The following is a 21055-nucleotide window of genomic DNA, read 5'->3' as shown; positions in this document are numbered from 1 at the left end:
GAAGTTCCTCAACCAAGCTGCTTCTTTCGACGCTTCACTCGCTGCTATGTACTCTGATTCACAAGTAGAATCAGCCACCGTATCTTGCTTGGAACTTTTCCAAGTAACTGCTCCTCCATTCAGTAAAAATACCCAGCCTGATTGAGAATGGAAGTTATCTCTATCCGTTTGAAAGCTGGCATCACTGTAACCATCTACTCTCAAAGTATCACTGCCACCAAGCACAAGGACCCAGTCCTTTGTCCTTCGCAAATACTTGAGTATATTCTTAACGGCTATCCAATGAGCTCTACCCGGGTTTCCCTGATAGCGACTGACCATGCTCAAAGCAAATGCCACATCAGGGCGAGTACACGTCATAGCGTACATGATCGATCCGACAGCTGAAGCATAAGGTACACGACTCATGTCATCTATTTCATCATCTGTACTCGGGCATTGAGTCTTACTCAATTTGGTATTGCTCTGGATAGGTAGCTCTCCCTTCTTGGAATTTTCCATACTAAACCTCTTTAGTACCTTACCCAAGTATTTGTTCTGACTAAGTCCAATTAGTCTCTTCTTTCTATCTCTCAATATTCTAATCCCAAGAATATAGGCAGCTTCTCCAAGGTCTTTCATGGCAAAACACTTTCCAAGCCAAGACTTAACATCTCTCAAGGTTGGAACGTCGTTACCAATGAGTAATATGTCATCGACATATAACACCAGAAAAGTTACTATACTCCCACTAGCCTTGATATATACACAAAACTCATCTTCACTTCTAGAAAAACCAAACTCTTTGACTTTCTCATGGAAGCAAAGATTCCAGCTGCGAGATGCTTGTTTCAATCCATATATGGATTTCTCAAGCTTGCACACTCTATTGGGAAACTTTGCATCAACAAAACCCTCTGGCTGATTCATGTAAACATCCTTAACCAACTTCCCGTTAAGGAAAGCAGTCTTGACATCCATCTGCCAGATTTCATAGTCATGAAAGGCAGCTATGGCGAGCAATATCCTAATAGATTTAATCTTAGCTACTGGCGAGAAGGTCTCATCATAGTCAACCCCTGGGGTTTGAGTGAAACCTTTTGCAACCAGTCGAGCCTTGAATGTGTGCACATTTCCATCCATGTCTGTCTTCTTCTTGAAGATCCATTTGCACCCAACTGTCTTACGACCTGGTGCACTATCAACCAAATTCCAAACTTGGTTGTCATACATGGACTTAATCTCGCTGTCCATTGCCTCTTTCCACTTGGAAGCCTCTGGGCCTGCCATTGCTTCCTTATAAGTGACTGGTTCATCCAAATTTACCAGTGTCCTATCACTTATGAATGTGTCACCTTCTGAAGTAATATGAAAACCATACAACTCAGGTGGCACACTCACCCTAGTGGACCTTCGAAGAGGTAATGAGTTATCAACTGGTTCAACAGGAACTGTTTCCTCTGGTTGAGTGCTAGTGTCATCTAAGGTTCCTTCATTGGCTAACTCTTGAATTTCTTCAAGTTCAATGGTGCTCCCACTGTCCTCTTTGAATATGAGCTCTCTTTCTAGAAAGACTCCTCTTCGTGCTACAAAGACCACGTTTTCACTAGGTCTGTAGAACAAATATCCAAAAGACTGCTTTGGGTAACCAATGAAAACACATTTCTCACTTCTAGCTGCTAGCTTGTCGTGAGTCTCTCGTCTTACGAAAGCTTCACAACCCCAGACTTTAATATGTGCTAACAAGGGAACTTTCCCCGTCCACATTTCGTGAGGTGTTTTGGTAACCTTCTTTGTAGGGACAAGATTGAGGATGTGGTCGGCTGTCTCTAAGGCATACCCCCAGAAGTGAATAGGAAGCGAAGCACGACTCATCATAGAACGAACCATGTCTAACAAGGTTCGATTACGCCTCTCAGCTACACCATTTAATTGTGGTGTCCTAGGAGGAGTTAATTGTGAGACTATCCCACATTCTTTCAGATAGTCGTTGAACTCGATACTAAGATACTCCCCGCCTCTATCGGATCTAAGTATCTTTATCTTCCTGCCCAATTGATTTTCGACCTCATGTTTAAACTCTTTGAACTTTTCAATGGTTTCTGACTTATGTTTGATTAAGTAGATATAACCATATCTGCTATAATCGTCAGTGAAAGTCACATAGAATCGATTAGCATCCCTTGTAGTTGATCTGAAGGGCCCACACACATCTGTGTGTATGAGATCCAACAGACCTTCACCTCTTTCACAAGACCCTGTGAATGGTGATTTTGTCATCTTTCCCAAAAGACAAGATTCATACATATCATCTGGTTTTAGGTCAAATGATTCCAACACTCCATCCTTTTGGAGTTGGGCTATGCGTTTCTTGTTAATGTGTCCAAGACGACAATGCCACAAGCATGCCTTGTCTACTAGACAAGTCAATATTAAATACACTATTTCCTAAGCTATCAACACAAGTCACTGTTTCATACACACCATCACAAGGCAAAGCTTCAAACACAAAAACATCATTCTTATAAACAGAAATTGAACCATTCAAATCATTAAAAGAATATTTAAAACCTTGTCTGAACAATGCATGAAATGAAATAATGTTTCTCGTCATCTCAGACGAATAGCAACAATTTAATAAATCTAATCTAACATCATTACTAAGCAAAAGTTGATAAACTCCGATCTTGGTCACCGGTGAAGACTTTCTGTTTCCCATGATCAAGTTTATCCTTCCTCGCTCTATCTCCTCACTTTCCTTTAGCCCCTGCAAATCAGAATAGATGTGAAAACCACATCCTGTATCAAGGACCCATGAACGAGAAGATAATGAGTTATTAGAAGAAATAGTGTAAATACCTGCCGAAGATGGCTTTACTTTGCCATCTTTAATATCTTGCAGATATTGTGGGCAAGATCTCTTCCAATGCCTCTTTTGATTGCAATAAAAGCAAACGGCCTCTTTTGGATCAGAAACATGGGGAGTGGTAGCATTGGGCTTAGCCTTTGGGCCATTACTAGATGACCCAGCTTGAGCCTTGCTCTTCCAGTTTTGCTTAGGAGGACATTTCCTCTTTTTCCCCTTTCCCTGTCCAATAGCCAAGACAGGGGCACTTGCAGGTGTGGAGGCTATACTTTTACCCTTCATCCCTGCTTCAGCTGTCTGCAACAAGTTGTGCAATTGGGCCAGAGTCTGCTCAGTGTTGTTCAAATGGTAAGTTAGAATAAACTGACCATAACAATCAGGTAGTGAGTTCAAGAACATATCAATGGCCAATTCCTCATCAAAGTGAATGTTGAGCTTGACCAAACGCTCTATGTAGCGTTGCATTCTTTGCACATGAGACACAACCGACTCCCCTTCTTTCATCTTGCAAGCCATGAGTGACTTGACTACTTCAAACTTTTCTTGACGAGCTCGCTTATGGTACTTTTCCATAAGGTCCTTGTTCATCTCAAAAGGCCAGTAGTCCTCATAGTACCTCTGCAGTTCTGGGGACATGGTTGCCACCATGATGCATGCCACTTTGGTAGCATCATCGTAATGTTTCTTGTAGGTAGCATATTCTTCAGGAGTAGCTTTTGACTCATCAAGTTCTTTGAGCTCCTTTTCAAGGACATATTCTTTGTCCTCAAATCGAAGCGCCATCTTGATGTTTCGCATCCAATCGTTATAGTTAGAGCCATCCATAACGACTTTGGAGCAAATTTTGAGCAAAGAGAAGTTGTGGTTGGAGGAGGATGAAACAGAAGTGTTTCCAGGAGTAGACATCTGAAAAGAAAGAAAGTTTTAGTTAGATTTCAAGATACCTCAATATAATAACCCAAAGATATAATATCAAGGTTAGGATCCAACTATGAAGATTCACAACTTAGAAATGGGATGCCGAGATCCAAGTGTAAATTTCATAAAGGTAGGTGAATGACGATTCACCAATTCCACCATTAGACGAGATAAACGAAGTGAAATTCCTAATTCTTTTGAGATACATTGAAACTATTCAATGGCATGTTTTAATCTCAGATTATGCTCTTCTATTTGTGACTGGGATGCCGAGGATCACAAACAAGATGTGAATAACCATGCAAATGTGCTTGGTAACCTCATTGTCTTTATCATTAACTATTGATGTGCTGGTAAACCACACACGCTCCATCAAAATGACAATTATGAGATACCCATTACTACTCTTTATCAGTACCTTTTAGTGTGCTGGTTAACCACACACGCTCCACTAACGACTAATAAAGCATAATGTGCAATTTCATGGATTAGCATACTTTTCACATTAAAGTAACTAGAGTTGGGATTTTGAAAAATAATGTTCTAGTACTTTCTTTAATAACATTATACTTTTAATGAGAAGTAGTTGTCCTATCAAACCCGTTCTGCTAACGACCCTCCATTAATCAAGGAAGCGGTGGGTGAGAGTGGACACCCATTCAACTACCATTTTATAGATAGTTTCCTTATACCCCCCTTATAGACTAGCTTCGTGAATGAGGCATACTAGCGATTTGACTGACCATATTCTTATACATATATAATATTTAACTTTTAATTATAATACATATATAAGGTGTGTTTTAAACTTTTTAAAACTTTAAGGTTTATATAAATTTCGAAATTTAAACTATTAATTTAAATTTAAATAAACCAAATAACTAGATTTAATATTTATCTATTAATTAAATTTTAATTAATTTATTAAATCTTGTAAGGATTATCTAATTAAATTAAACAATTAATTTAATCCTAATCCATATCCCTTCTAGATTTCGAAAATATGGGGATAGGATAATTTCCTTATTTATCTCAATTATCCAATAAGGCAACTATTATCCAAAACAAGGAAACCCTAAAAAAAGGCTAGTATATTTCGAAATTTAAGGGGAGGAGGCTAGGGTTTCCAAAACCCTAACCCTAATTTTGATTAGGGTTCTTGGAGGCTAGGGTTTTCGAAAACCCTTTGATCCAAAACCCTAAAATCGAAAATTTTGGCCTTTAGGGTTTAATGGCTATAAACCCTAATTTGCAATTCAACAATTATAGCAATTCAATTTAAAACAAACAATGGCTCTGATACCACTGATGGGTTTTAGGTAAAACAAATAAACCAGAAAACAATTCCTAAGTTCACATGCAACCTACTTTGGATCTATGTTTTAACTATTGAACATACAACTTTGAATTGCAAAAACAAGAACCCTAGAGGAGAAAGGCTATTTTCGAAAATAACTAACTAGGGTTTAAGAGTTACATACCTTTCAATTGTTATAGCAAACAATTGATAATCCTCTTGATCTTGGTCTTGATCTTCTTGGAAGCTTAGCACCACAAATGTAATGCCTCTAATGGAATCACACCCAAGAACTAGCAAGAAGGAAACTAGAAGGAGAGAGGGTAGAGAGAGTATGCAATTTCGGCCCTAGGGTTTCTTCAAAGAAGGAGTGACCAATTTTGAGAGCTGGGAGGCTCCTTATATAGCTGAGGGATCTAGGGTTTAGGGAAAACCCTAATGCTCCTTTGCTTAGGGCCTAAGCAAACCCAAGGGCCTTATCCAAAGCCCCCTTGGACGAAATCCTTAGGGTTTCCCCTATAGATTTCGTCCACCTCCTTCCAAGGAGGTTCTGGAGCCTTCCACTCAACTATCTGATAATTGCAAACTAGTCCCTGCACTTTATAATTAATACTTTTAACCCCAAAATTAATTCCGATTAATTTCTGGCTAACTATTAATCAAACATAATGATTTCTAATTAATATATTAATCTTTTAACATATTAATAAATCACTTATATTAATTTATTAATCTTATAAATTAATATCTCTCCTTTCATAATTTCCTTGTCCAGTTGCTAGGTTGAGGGCAACCCAAAAGGACTGTGCTGCTATCAATTCAAGTACATACCAATTATAGTTATGGGCTTAGACACCTAATCCAACAGCACATACAACCCTAAATGCCTTGGATCTATGTTTTCTCTAATTATACATGTAATGGTATTTCCAAAGCATTAAGCCTATAACTAGCATGCAATTGACATAAACAATATGAAATACTAGTTAGGATGACATACCTTTATGTAGCTTGAAACCTTGTTGTATTTGGCCTTAAGAGCTTAGCACCAAAAGTATGAATGCCTCAAATGGCTGACAACTCACCTAGGACAAAGGTGGCTCTTGAGAGAGAATTCCATGCACCCAAAATCGTCCATATCTCTCTAAGAAAGGATGCATGCGTTTTTGGTCATGAACCAACATATTTATATGGTGGATTCCAAGGGTCATGGGTTTGACCCAAATCCATAGCCATGGGTTTTATGATCCATGGTTCATGTGGCCCAACTCTTTATTTGTCCATACATAAACTTGGTCCAACATGGATCATAAGCCCAACACATATAAATATAACTAATTATCATAATTAGTCCCCATAGATTTAATTAGTCTCTTTTGATCACTAAATTAATTCCAAATTAATTCTTGATCAATACTAATTAAAACATATGATTTCATATTAATATACTAGAACTTATAAGATATTAATAAATCATATATAACCTTCTCTCAAGCGTCCATCCTAACAAATTGTCCTGGTGTTATGCAACCCAAATGGACCATGCTACTCTCGGGTCGAGTACATACCAATAATAGTTATAGGCTTAGACACATAATCCAACAGTCTCCCACTTGGATAAGTCTAAAACTATTATTGCAAATATGACTCCAAAATCCCGACTAGCAATCGTAGCTCTTAAAAACCGCTGTCGAACTCTGATGTAGTCAATGACGTGTCCATTAGATAAGGGATCATATATTCCTCCATTCTAGATATCATATGGACTGAGACATGGATTATAATTATTCTCTTTGTCCATCTGTTGTTTCCCGATTCCTGATTTATGACGACCGACTAATTGAACAAATCAAATCAGTCCAGGCCCGGCCGATCACTTATGGTTGTCCTCACTAATCATCGAGGGGCCTACAGATATCGCTTTTATCCCTCCATGGGTAAAAGGAATAGATAAACTTCGACTCATATGCTTGCTCTATCTACTCATCAAATCACACACAACAATGTGTTTTATAACACCAAGTTACTGGTGTGCTTTCACATTATCAATGTGCAACCGACTTGTAGACTGCAACTCATATCTCTCCGTTTGAAGAATATAATATATTATCATCTCATGATCACTCGTGATAAAATCCATGAAGTGATTCAAATGAGCATGGGTTTAATCCAATAATCGAATCTTATTCCAGGAGCACTCAAGAATACTGCAGCTATGTCTAAAACATCTAGACATACTACAGACCCATTCATGACAGTCTTGCCTACCTACTTCCAAAGTATGATTGACTGTGGACGGTTTGAATAACCTAATTATTCGGGAATTCAAAACATGCAAAATGAAAACCAAGAATAATACTAATCCTATATGGCCCCAAAACTTTTGAGTCATATTGATTACTCATTATTCATTGTATAATGTTTCAAATAATCAACTTAATACTTGAACTAAAACAATAGTTGTCCCATGATACAAGCATGCACACTATGTTTACCTATGGTCCTTTCTTTGTGGAATAGATCAATTGAAAACATTTCAATGATGCTCATTTCACAATTCTAAATCCTTATGACAAATGTAAGAATACAATATTCTTTGCCAATCTGTTAGATTTCTAAACTTATATGCAATGATCCTCTTGTAATGACTATGCACAAAAGTCACAAAGACTTGGCAACAAACATTACATAGTATTCCAATGGAGAGCAATTCCATGGAAACGAAGTCTCACATTCAAAGTACATTCCTTTGAACATCCTTCTTGCATTAAGTTTTCTAGTCTTACACAGATTTAATGAATAACTTCCACCTATGGAAACATTTCCATATTACCATTTTGACTATCACTTCCGAACAAGAGTTGCCTCTTTTTAGAATACGTCAATATGGTCCTTCCAAAATTAACACTATACTTCCAACTGTCCATGAGTAACCAATCTTTGGTAAGCCTCATATTGTCCTCAACAATTGTTTAATCATTTTAGTCACTTCCAGTTCTATTCCCTTTTCCCTCTTAATGCCCTAGGCATTTGGAAAATTTAGAATGGGTGAATATTACAGCACATATAATCGATCCTATATCTGAAACATATGGGACACGATTCATGATGTCTCACATAAAGACATGATACTCGACCAGTCTTTTGCTATAATTTTTTCTATTAGCCATGTTCTCAAAATTCGGACTATGAAGAGGGATGTCGTAATCATAATCGAATATTGAGAACGCAATCAATATTTCCATATATAGAATTTCCTTATGTTGAACCATTCCAACATAACATTCATATATATATATATATATATATATATATATATATATATATATATATATATACACTTGACTAAATTTGATTAAAATCTAAATCTAAGCTTGTAGAATTGAAATGAAGTATGAATTCCTCTCCCTTAATTATAGCAAAACAACTTTTCAACCCTTGCAACTTTGCGAATTGAAACTTTTGTTTTCTATAATTAACATTGCTAACTTGCAACACTTAACATAATAATCATGCTCCCACTAACATGATAATTATATTCTTATCAGCATAACACTTATGCTCCCACTAGCTTTGACATGTACCCAAAAATCAGCTGGACTTCTAGAAATCAATACTTCATTGACTTTCTTACCAAAGTTCAGACTTCTGATACAAGATTCTTTGATAAGACTTTATCAAAATCATACACCTTTCCTTAGATAGCTCACATGTGTGTCTAAACAATTATGAAGAGGGATGCCGTAATCATAATGTTTAGACCTTTTGCCCCTTCTCACAATTCGAATTATGAAGAGGGATGTCGTAATCATAATTGAATTTGGAATGCAAATATCACAATTTCTATCTCCTTAAAATCTTCTTAGTGAAAGCGTTTCCTCACCATCATTTTCATGAATCGAAGAGAAACCTTATGACACTTAGATTTTATGGTGTATGTGTTCCTATCCATATAAATTTGTCAAAAACATAACCACAAGAGGAGGTTAGCGACAAATCCAAACTTATATGGACTGAACTTCTTCAATCTTAACTTCTTGCCACCTGGCAGCACAAGGGCCTACCATTGCTCCCAAGTAGTTATGCAAACAACTGAGAACTCATAGAACTCACATGCATAGTCAACTTTAACTGGAATGGGCACAGAAACAAGAATATGTCAACACGATAGGTTATAAACCTCAAGTCGTGTGCTAGTGATAAACAATACCCTTGATTAGTTCTTGTAACTTTTCATGATCTTTAACACTCCCACTGACATCTTGACATATAAGATTCTCTTGTCAAGAACCATTCCTTGACAAGGCAAATATTCAAGAGTTAGTGTGGATTCTTATCAAGACAAACACTTCACACAATTGGCCTTAGTTGGTCTTTGTTTTATCCAAAACATTACAACTCACCAACTTCAAATGTACAAGAGGAGAAAACATTTTACTCTACATTTGATAAGTGTTTTAACCCTTCTTAACATTATGTCACTCAAGGCTCGATCTTGGAGTACGATTCATCTTTTGATTTAACCATTTCATCAATTCACGATTCCTCTTCTTAGTCAAACAATTGCACTAAGATGTCCTTAGAGGATCAACTGTGATATGGTTTTTCATAATCATTAAGATGATCATAAAACATGATACTAAACTACTATCCCGTCTTTTCAGATTGGAAAAACTTTTATCTTTCTGTCTAATTTGATTCTTCTCATTCGTCCTGCCATACATTGAAACTTTTCTAATGTTTCAGAATTATACTTAAACTTGTAAGCACAACCATATTTACTAAACTTTAGTAAATCATGACAAATAGCCTTATCGTTCTTTTTGGTGGACCTGATCAGCGCACAACCAAGTGTACCCGATCTCCTAGTCCTTCTCTTGATTCACATATACATGTGAACAAGGAATTAGTCTTAATTTCCCAAAGATGAAAATTCTCATTCATCATACAATACAAGTTGCATGATTCCAAGTTTCTATCCAACTGAAACTTGGGTGATGAGAATCTTTCCTTATTTGGTAAATTATGACACTACCACAAACGAAAGAATCAAATCCATTTTCCAATATTGCTATCAATGGAATCATATAAACAACAATTTTCACAAATCCCATTGTAAGGATACTTAAAATAAATAAAATCAAAAATTTTCCTTTTATTTTAAAATGCGGAAAAACTTATCCTTACAATGCAAGTACATATGAAAACTATGTTGTTATCTATTCCTAAGCAATCTATCATAACTCTTAAGCAGCAGCTCAAAATTCTGATCTTCGAATCATGCGATCGAAATCCATCTTCGCGATCAGATTCTGCATACTCTTCTTCTAAGCTTCCTCTCCTTTTTTCGATTCTAGAAAACATCAAAATGCGACCTAGTCACATCATGTAATAAGAATCTCCAAATAGGAACTTAATAGAGTTAGATAGTGGACTTTACCTAAAGCATAGTCAAAATTTTGACTTTTACCATCCTAGTGAGCTTTCAGGTAAATAAGGCAGCTTCGTAGCTAATGCTCCTTCCTTTGGCAATAGAAACATATGGACTCTTTAGTAATGGTACATGGGACCATCTCAGACTTAGCCTTTCTCTTTACCATTTGGTCAACCGGGTTGACTATGGCCGATCCCTTTCCATTGGGAAGAGAAGAATTTTCTGGACTTCCAATGTTTCCATTGTCAATTTCCATGTAAGTTTTGGAAGTAGATTTTCCAATCAAATTTGCTTTACCAGGGCTCCAAATCATTGCTAATTCAGCAGCAACAAGAAAATAGGTAAGATCATTAAGGGTCATGTCGTGGTCTGTCACATAGTAGTCTTAATGAACTCACTATATGACTCAGAAAGTGATTGAAAAACCCAGTCAACAGTCAACTTCCTTGAGACTTCGACACCCAACTCTCTTAGCTTGTCAATATGTGACTTCATCTCCAAGGCGTGAGTGCACAAAGACTATCCATCTTTGTGTTTGCTTGCCAAAAGGGCTTCAGTGACCTTGAACTTTTTCAAGTCTTTGAACTTGTGGGTTAGGGAGGATGATTGGGGGAGGTAGAGGAAGTGAAGTATGATTTCGAGTCCCATTAATGCACGACAAAGGGATTAATCTTTCACCGTGATCGCCATGTGGGATTCTTCATTAGGAAAGGTTTTATCCAAAAGGATAAGGAAGATCATAGTTGTCATAACTAGACATCTATGAGGGAGAAATTCAAGTTTAGTTGATATAAGTCCTTAATATAACACCCAACATGAAATATTAAGGCTAGGATCCAACACAATATTTTATAATTCAGAAGAGCGATGTCGTAATCCTATTGCAAAATATTTGAAGCTAGGTAAATGACGATTTACCAATTTCCACCACGAAAAACGAAATTAATTATTAAGTTTTAAATGGATTGAAACTCCTAGATAATTTGAGATTCATTGAACAATTCAATGGCATGTTTAAATCTCGATTGTGCCCTTCAAGTTTATGACTGGGATGCCGAGGATCTCAAACAAGGTGTGAATAACCATGCAAATTAGCTTGGTACACCTAATGTTACAACCACCTAATCAATGTGCCGGTTAACCACACACGCTCCATTGATCTGTGGTTAACATCAAGCTACCCTTTTCCACGCACTGTCAGTCCCAGATTAGTGTGTCGGTTAACCACACGCGGTCCACTAACGACTTAACAACATGCAAATTGCAATTTCATGGGTTAGGACCAAATTCACATTTTCCTAAGTAACTAAGATTAGGAATTCATAAGTGTTTAGTTACTTAGTATTTCATTATACTTTTAATGAGAATTTAAATGTCCTGTCAAACCCGTTCGGCTAACGACCCTCCACCAGTCAAGGAAGCGGTGGGTGAGAGTGGACACCCATTAAACTGCCATTTTATAGGCAGTAACCTTATACCCCCTCTTATAGGCCGACTTCGTGAATGAGGCCTACTAACGGTAAGACTGACTTTGTTCTTATACATATATATATATATATATATATATATATATATATATATATATATATATATATATATATATATATATATATATATATATAACCTATAATATTATAATAGTATAAGGGTAGACTTTTAAACTTTAAAATTCTAGGGTTTGGAATTAAATGTTTCAAAAGTTAGACTTTTACATTTACAAATTCCAAACCTTGAGGCCAGGTTTTGAACTTTTCAAAAACTTTTGGATTCCATAACTTATGAGTTTAAAGTGGTTTAATGAAAAAACTCTTCAAGTTCCATAACTTGAGGACAAGTTATGGAAGACTTTAAAATCATTTAAGAAAATAAGACTCTTTATTTTCATAACCTATGGAACTTTATGAGTTTTAAAATTCTTGAATGAGACTTTTCATGTAACTTGAGGACAAATTACAAAACTCATATCAAGAACATTTTAGATCAAACTTTGAACAATAACTATCATCATACAACTTTCTATTGATAAAAAACAAACTATAAATTAAGATAATTCATATCAAACAAATTTTAAGAAATTAGCCTAATCATATAAACTAATATAATTCTTGAAGCCTTGACAATTATCTATTAATTGGAAGAGAATCATTATTACCAAACCAACAAAAAAAAATTTTATGAACAAAAACATTTTGTGGTAATGATTCTAATCCAAAACAGGCCAAAAAACTTGAAATTTTGTTGTCTAGACTGCCAACTCGTCGAGCCCCATACTGGACTCGACGAGTCCAAGGCAAAATGCATGCTGCTCGGCGAGTCACCCAGTGGACTCGGTGAGTTCACTGGGCAGAAGGAAAAAATTTCGATTTTTTTCACTTTGAAAACTTATAAAACATCAAGTATATTAGAAAACAACCCATGACTCTGATACCACTGATGGGTTTTAGTATACTACAACATCCTATGGTGCACATACAACCCTAAATGCCTTGGATCTATGTTTTCTCTAATTATACATGTAATGGTATTTCCAAAGCATTAAGCCTATAACTAGCATGCAATTGACATAAACAATATGAAATACTAGTTAGGATGACATACCTTTATGTAGCTTGAAACCTTGTTCTATTTGGCCTTAAGAGCTTAGCACCAAAAGTATGAATTCCTCAAATGGCTCACAACTCACCTAGGATAAAGGTGGCTCATGAGAGAGAATTCCATGCACCCAAAATCGTCCATATCTCTCTAAGAAAGGATGCACGCGTTTTTGGTCATGAAGCAACATATTTATATGGTGGATTCCAAGGGTCATGGGTTTGACCCAAATCCATACCCATGGGTTTTATGATCCATGGTTCATGTGGCCCAACTCTTTATGTGTCCATACATAAACTTGGTCCAACATGGATCATAAGTCGAACACATATAAATATAACTAATTGTCATAATTAGTCCCCATAGATTTAATTAGTCTCTTTTGATCACTAAATAATTCCAAATTAATTCTTGATCAATACTAATTAAAACATATGATTTCATATTAATATATTAGAACTTATAATATATTAATAAATCATATATAACCTTCTCTCAAGAGTCCATCCTAACAAATTGTCCTGGTGTTATGCAACCCAAATGGACCATGCTACTCTCGGGTCGAGTACATACCAATAATAGTTATGGGCTTAGACACCTAATCCAACCGTCAAGTTGGTCCCTTCCTATTCGAACGGGAAGTACCTGAAAATGTTTAAACCACAAAACCGTAAGAACAAAGCTTAGCGAGTTCCCAAACATACCACATACCATACATAATAGTGAGCCCAGCCCTATGGGTGTATTTCAACCTTATATGAATGCTATGATCCAACCATAGTCTTAAAGTCACTTCTAGACTACAGCCCAGTTGTAGCCTTTCTGCCATGATCCAACCATGGTCTTCCATGCAAGTCATAAAGAAAAACAAGTGTTGTGATCCAACCACAGTCTTTCGTACAAGTGTTGTGATCCAACCTTAGTCTTTCATACAAGTGTTGTGATCCAACCACAGTCTTTCATGCAAGAGTCACAAAGACAATCTAGCAACCTACATAGTATAGTGAGAGGACTTACCTTTCTCGCGAAGTCAGACAAACCAAAGCTCAATGCCTCGAAACAGGTGTTACGACTCACTTATCAGATCAAACAAGGTCTCACCTTATTCTCCACTCTAGAACTACCAATTTGTCCAAAAGTCAACCCAGGTCAACGGTCAGGGTCAAACTCCACAGTCAGCATCGCCATCAGCTGACCCTCACGTCGTGACTAACCCATGGTCACATCACGGGAAAACGAACTCTACCCGATCACAAACTCAGTCACGATCCAACTCAGTCTTGTTTAAATATATTGTTACGTCATGATGGCCATGCCTAGGGGTGCGAACGAGCCAAGCTACTCGCGAGCTACTCGGGATTGGATCGTTAAAAACTCGACCCGAAACCGATTTTAAACGAGCCCGAGCCGAGCTCAAGCTCGAGCCTATGTCATTAAGCTCGATTAGGCTCACGAGACTAAATGAGCCTTTATATAATATAATTTATTATTATTTATATATATTAAAATAAAAACATATTAGGGGAATTATGGATTTAGGGTATTGGTAAACGAGCTTCTTAATGAGCTCGAGCCGAGCTTAAGCTTATTTAGGCACGTCAGATAAAAAACGAGTCGAGTTCGAGCCCGGTCTGAGCTTGTATAATTCTTTACGAGCTCGAGCCAAGCTCAATACAAGAAAGCTCGAATCGAGCCGAGCTCTGGCTCGAGCTTCATATAAATGAAATGAGCTCGAGCCAAACCTGGCCTGGCTCGGGCTCGTCTCGGCTCGTTTGCACCCCTACATGATGCCATCGCGTCGTGACAACGTCTGTCCAAATAGTCGATGAACCCACATCGTCATGTCGTGACACCCATATGGTCACGTCGTGAGAACCGTACTGGGCCAGCTTAATGCATTATGCCCTTTATCCATTAAGCCAATCATCCTAACTTCTCATAGGGCTCTATTACTCCCCAAAAACCTTCTAAATATCCATGCTTTATAGACATACATGTCTAATGCATGTCTTGAACTCAAAATAAATCAAAATGGTGAAAATGGAGCCAAAATCCCATGCATGGATTCCAAACTACACCAAACTCTAGATCCAAAGCATGTAACCTTCATGGGATCTCAATGATCCATAAAGTTGCCAACTTTATGAAATCCTTCCACCCAAACTTTCCCAAAAGTGGCAAAAAGGGACAAAACGCATAGATCTTGCAACCTAAAGCATAAAGATTGGAACTTGGTCACTCATAATGGTCCAGAAGATGCTCAAAAGATGTCTCTAAACTTGCCAAGGTGATCTCTTCACAATAAAGGTCTTCTTCTTCCTTCTAAAGCCATGAAGAACACCAAAATGAGCTCAAAAATGGAGGAGATGGATTAGGATTTCTTCAATGGGGTTTAGGAGGTAATTGAGGCTAAGGGTGGAGAAGACCCTAGCCTTCACTTCCTTTAAATAGGGCCCAAGTCCGGAAATTAGGGTTTGCCCCGAATCAGTAGTCACTTCGTACAAATAGAGTGTCATGTCGTGACAACTCAATGAGAAAACGTACCTCATATCGTCGTGTTACGTCGTGATGATACCCGATCACGTCGTGGCCAAAACAAAACTCATAATTTACTATAAATTCCATACCTCGAGGATCCAGATATTATAGGGACATAGGAATTGATGCTAGTGATTCCATAAATCTTATATACACAAAATATATACAACACAAATATAATGACATAAATATATACAGCTAACACTTCACTAATAGACTATAGTTGTTTGTCACATAGTTAAAATGTACTATATCAAATATTTGATTATAACAAAACCATTTGTTTTATATTACACACAAGCAATAAACATAACATAACAAGGTATGTGCAACATCTGATACAATAAAATTCAGTTATTCTTGCCTATCTATATTGGCGCGACATTATATTTTGACTTATTTAATTCAGGAGATGGTGAGCCTCTAGGTCTTTGGTAACCTTCTTGTAGAAGTCCAAAAGCATATTTGGATCAGGAACATTAGGGTTCAACTTCTTATACCGAACAGTTCATACGACAAGGTTTTTTGGACCAACTGTGTCTACATGAATATGCACAACAAAAGTCTTATATAATTCCATGATATAACCTTCAAATATCTTAAATGTTAACGACTTTTTTTCCGCATCAATTTCCTTGGTTAGTGTTTTTGCAACACGGTCTTTTCCATCTGCAACAACATAATGTCAAAAACATTGATTCAAACTGCATATACTTGGACAAAGAAATATATGTATATTGTTTTAGTTTATACTACATCAAATTTCTAGTAAACGGTCCATAATAAAAATATGTTAGATTATACATATATATGATTATAGGGCTTTTGACATAAAAGTCCTTAAGTTTATCAGGTTTTGTTGGTTTTGTTCCTGTGACAATTTTTTGTTCGTTAATGTCCAAAATTTGCCAAGTTTTTTTCATTTTTGTCCTTTCTACAAATCTTTTATGTTTTTACCCTAATTATGTTTTTCAAATTTGCAAAAAAACCCTTAAGTTTACAAATCTTATATGTTTTTATCCTAATTATGTTTTCCAAATTTGACATGAAAGTCCTTAATTTTGTTAAATTTTGTTGGTTTTGTCCCTGGACACCTACTATTATAGGTAGCAAGGGCAAAAATGAAATAAACCTTGCAAATTTTGGACATTAACGAACAAAAAATCGTCACAGGGACAAAACCAATAAAACCTGACAAACTTAAGGACTTTTATGTCAAAAGCCCAAGATTATATGTGACAATTTATGCATATTTTATGTAAAAAATAACTTTAAGCAATATAATTCCTTCTCCACTTACTCCTCGTTCAATTATGAAGGTCCACATGCATAAAGCCTATAAACGAAATATAGAATAAGAGTAAGTTACAGTTTGGGTTCCTATGGTTCACAAAAACTTGTACTTCATCCCAACTTTTTATTTTTGTACAAAGCTCATTACCGTGGTTTCCAAAAGTTGTGTGTAGTCCGTGAGGCCGTTACCATATTAGATGCTCAATTAATTCCCCTAAAATGACAAAAATGTCCTTTTTGCAATGGACCAAAAATAATAAAAGCTCAAAACTCAAGGTACGAAAACTATAATTACTCTACCTTTTTTCCTAATTAAGGGATATCACTGGGGAATATCGAAAACGCCAAAAACCCTTAATGCTCTTGATCACAACCTTCGGCTCTCATAGCAGGGGCGTAGTATCTATGGGGCCAGGAGGGGCAATGGCCCCCCTGATCTTTGGGCTAGAAGTAGGAATCAAGTATGGAATCCCGAATCCTGTTCTTTCTTTTCGAGTTCTCTTGTTTTTTGTTCTGATTGTTGAATGTTGTGTTGCATTGCTGCTGTTGTTTACGAGTTTCTCTCAATCTCTTTTCTCTCGGTCCAAATTCCAAATTAGGAATTAGAGTTTCTTTTTTAACTTGGCTGTCATTTTTCAATTTGATTTATCAGTTATGATTTATTTAGCTCTTCTAGTCTTTTTTCAGTTATGATTTATTGTAAGCTATACGATACCAAACAGGAATAGAAAAAAATTTGATTTGTCCTTATGATTGCAACTTTTACACTATCAGTTATGATTGCAAACTACTGGAAGCACAAACTATGTTAATTGTAAAAATTAACTTTGTGAAAAATTGGTGTACCGGAATAATTTCCCTTGAAGCAGCCACCAAGGCTAGTTGCAATCTGTGAGCAAAGCAGTGAACATAATATGCATAAGGACAATCCTCAAGAATAAGTGCTTGTAATCTGTTCTATTCCCCTCTTATATTACTAGCACAACCATATTTGTTGTCGTATAGTTCAAAATTTTGATTTGTCCTTTGATTTATCAGTTATGATTGCAACTTTTACACTATCAAATCAACATTTTACACTATCAAGAATAAGTGTTTGTAATCCGTTCCATTCAAAAATTTGATTTGGTTATGCTTCAAGTAAAATCCGTGGCCAATGTTATGATTGTGCTAGTAATATAAGAGGGGAATGGAACGGATTACAAGCACTTATTCTTGAGGATTGTCCTTATGCATATTATGTTCACTGCTTTGCTCACAGATTGCAACTAGCCTTGGTGGCTGCTTCGAGGGAAATTATTTCGGTACACCAATTTTTCACAAACTTAATTTTTACAATTAACGTAGTTTGTGCTTCCGGTAAGCGTCATGATGAGTTACAAAAAGGCAAAGGCAATTGAGATTGAACAATTATTGGAACTAGGTGAAATCGAATCAGGTAAATGATTGAATCAAGTTGGGACATTAAGAAGAGTTGGTAATACACGTTGGGGTTCTCATTTTCGTTCCGTTTGCAGTTTGCTTAATATGTTTGCTTGTACTCGTGTTGTTCTCCAAGGAATAATTGATGACTTATCTGCTACTTATTCTCAACGCAGAGATGTTGATGTAGCTTACTGTTATCTGAATCATTTGAGTTTGTGTTTATTCTTCACCTGATAAAGGAAGTAATGGGAAAAACTAATATACTTTCTCAATCTCTACAAAAGAAATCCCAAGATATTCTTAATGCCATGGAGTTAGTGTTAGCAACAAATGAAGGTCTAAATGATTTCAAAAACATGGGATGGGAGTCTTTATTTTCACAAGTAAAGTTTTTTTGTGAAAAACATCAAATAAATATGCCAAATATGAATGCTCAATATACTTCTACTCGATACCGGCCTCAAAAAACAGATAATCTTATTACTTTTGAACATTTTTATTAAGTGGATTTGTTTACAGCCACATTGGACAAACAGTTACATGAGTTGAATAGAAGATTCAATGATCGGGCGATGGAGTTGTTAAGTCTTAGTTCTACTTTAGTTTCTAAACTGATTAACGTTGATAAATTTTCTCTTCTTGTTGAGAAGTATTAACCTGAAGATTTTACGAAGCAAGAGAGGATTCAATTGGAGATTTTTAATATTGACATCACAAAGAATCACAGGCTAAGTGGTGTATCAACTATTGCTGACCTATGCAAGCGTCTTGTGGAAACTCAGAAACGTGAGACATATTATTTGCTTGATAGAGTGGTTCGGTTAATCTTGACACTTCCAGTTTCTACCGAAACAACAGAGAGGGGATTTTCAGCAATGAAAATATTTAAGAACCGTCTTCACAATAAGTTGTCGGATGATTTTCTCGCAAACAACTTGGTGATTTACATAGAAAGAGAAATTGTTGAAAACATTGATTCGGCGTCTGTAATTGATGAATTTAAAAACATTAAAGGTCGTCGGGCTGAGTTGTAATTCTTTTCTAGGTGTTTTTGGTGTTTATTTTTCGAAAACAATTTGTTTTTTTTAAGAATGTTAATTTCAGTTTATAATATTTTCGCCCCCCCCCCCCCCAAGGCCCTACCTTTATCGAACTACCCTCATTTTTCCTTGGAATCATTTTCGATGCCCTCCCTTTGGGCACCACTTCTCTTTCTCTCCATCATTCCCATCTAATCCATTAGAAAATCACCTATAACTGTGGCGAATCCCAACTCCATCTTCACTACCCACCTCCTATTTGTCTATCACACTCCACCATCTCTCCGACACATCCCATAACCTCACCCCCATTGATTTTATCCACTAATATTCAGACTTACCTTCTCTCTCTCTCTCTCTCTCTCTCTCTCCCTCTCTCTCACCCTTCCTTGTACCACAACGATTTCGAATTCTCTAATTTCTTCCCTCTTCGATTTTCATGGCTACATAAATCAATTTCTTCTTACTGTTGCTTATCGAATTGGAATTGTAATTGTTTTTTATGAAGAAGAAATCGATTTAAAACTATTAAGGGTGTGATTATGTGTAACATCCCAAAAATATAGACCAAAAATTTTCAATTTAAATCAATAATATCCATCACATAAAAATCATAGTCATGTATCTCAAAAACATCATCATATCCGTCATAGTATCAAAATCATATATCATAAATCAGAGTGAATCCTCCCAGGCTAAAAAAACAGTGGTGTGTGCCATGCATTCATCCCGAGCTCTTCCCCTTACTAGCAGAAGTACCTGAAACTAAAACTAAAAAACTGTAAGCACGAAGGTTAGTGAGTCTCCCCAACTACCACATACCATACACATATAACATATCTTGGGCCCCACCCCTGCTACATCGAGTCAGGCTCGACATCGGCTTTCCCGACATCGGGCCCCACCCCGCATCAAACCCTATTCGGCATCGGGCCCCGCCCGGCATCGAGCAGATCTCGGAATACATGTGAGCATAATCAAATAATACACATAACCCAAAGCATATATCATTACATTTAAACATTTCCTTGGGCCCCGCCCGACATCGGACTATAATCCGGAAACATACTAACATTCCTCGGGACCACCCCGGCATCGGACCGAAGTCCGGAAACATACAGGCACAAAAACATGCAAGAATCACAAAGACATCAAGCATACAAGCATTCCTCAGGACCACCCCGGCATCGGATCGCAATCCGGAAAAGCATATAAACCTACATCGGGCCCCGCCCGGCATCGGACCGTAGTCCGGGACTACTACTAACTAGACGGGCCGGCCTTGGTGCCTTAGACTCGTTCCTACTGGAGGAAACTCACCTCGAATGCTAGATGTGAAATCTTGAATGAGGAATATCTGATGGCTGCTCCAACGACTCTCCGGCTATCAATTTCACAATAACACATAATCAAAATCTGATAATCCTTCTTAGGGTAAAATGACCATTTTACCACTTGTCAAAGTCAACATCCTGGTCAAAGTCAAAGTCAAGGTCAACTCCCAGTCAACCCAACTCGTCAAGTTATCTCCTAACAAGGCGAGTTCCTGTACTACTCAGACTCGTGGTCAATCGATTCAACTCGTCGAGTCCCTTCACAGACTCGTCAAGTTCTATCTGGCATACAATCGGGACAACCCGACTTCAAATCGTCGAGTCTCTTACTAGAATCGT

At 36.9% G+C, this 21055-nt stretch overlaps 1 protein-coding gene across 1 annotated transcript; it reads left to right on the top strand.

The window, feature by feature from the left end:
- The first annotated feature begins 18288 nt into the window (after positions 1-18288).
- Positions 18289-19376, top strand: LOC145163950 (uncharacterized). Its single transcript, XM_079082684.1, has 3 exons — positions 18289-18355; positions 18862-18991; positions 19070-19376. Exons 1-3 carry the CDS (start codon positions 18289-18291, stop codon positions 19374-19376), a joined length of 504 nt encoding a protein of 167 aa, XP_078938810.1.
- Positions 19377-21055: the final 1679 nt, after the last annotated feature.

The sequence above is a fragment of the Lactuca virosa genome, chromosome 3 (assembly GCF_052849685.1).
Source record: "Lactuca virosa cultivar CGN04683 chromosome 3, Lactuca_virosa_CGN04683_v6, whole genome shotgun sequence".
Taxonomy (NCBI): domain Eukaryota; kingdom Viridiplantae; phylum Streptophyta; class Magnoliopsida; order Asterales; family Asteraceae; genus Lactuca; species Lactuca virosa.
Note: the sequence above shows the minus strand (reverse complement) of the source record. Positions and strands in the feature narration are given on the sequence as shown.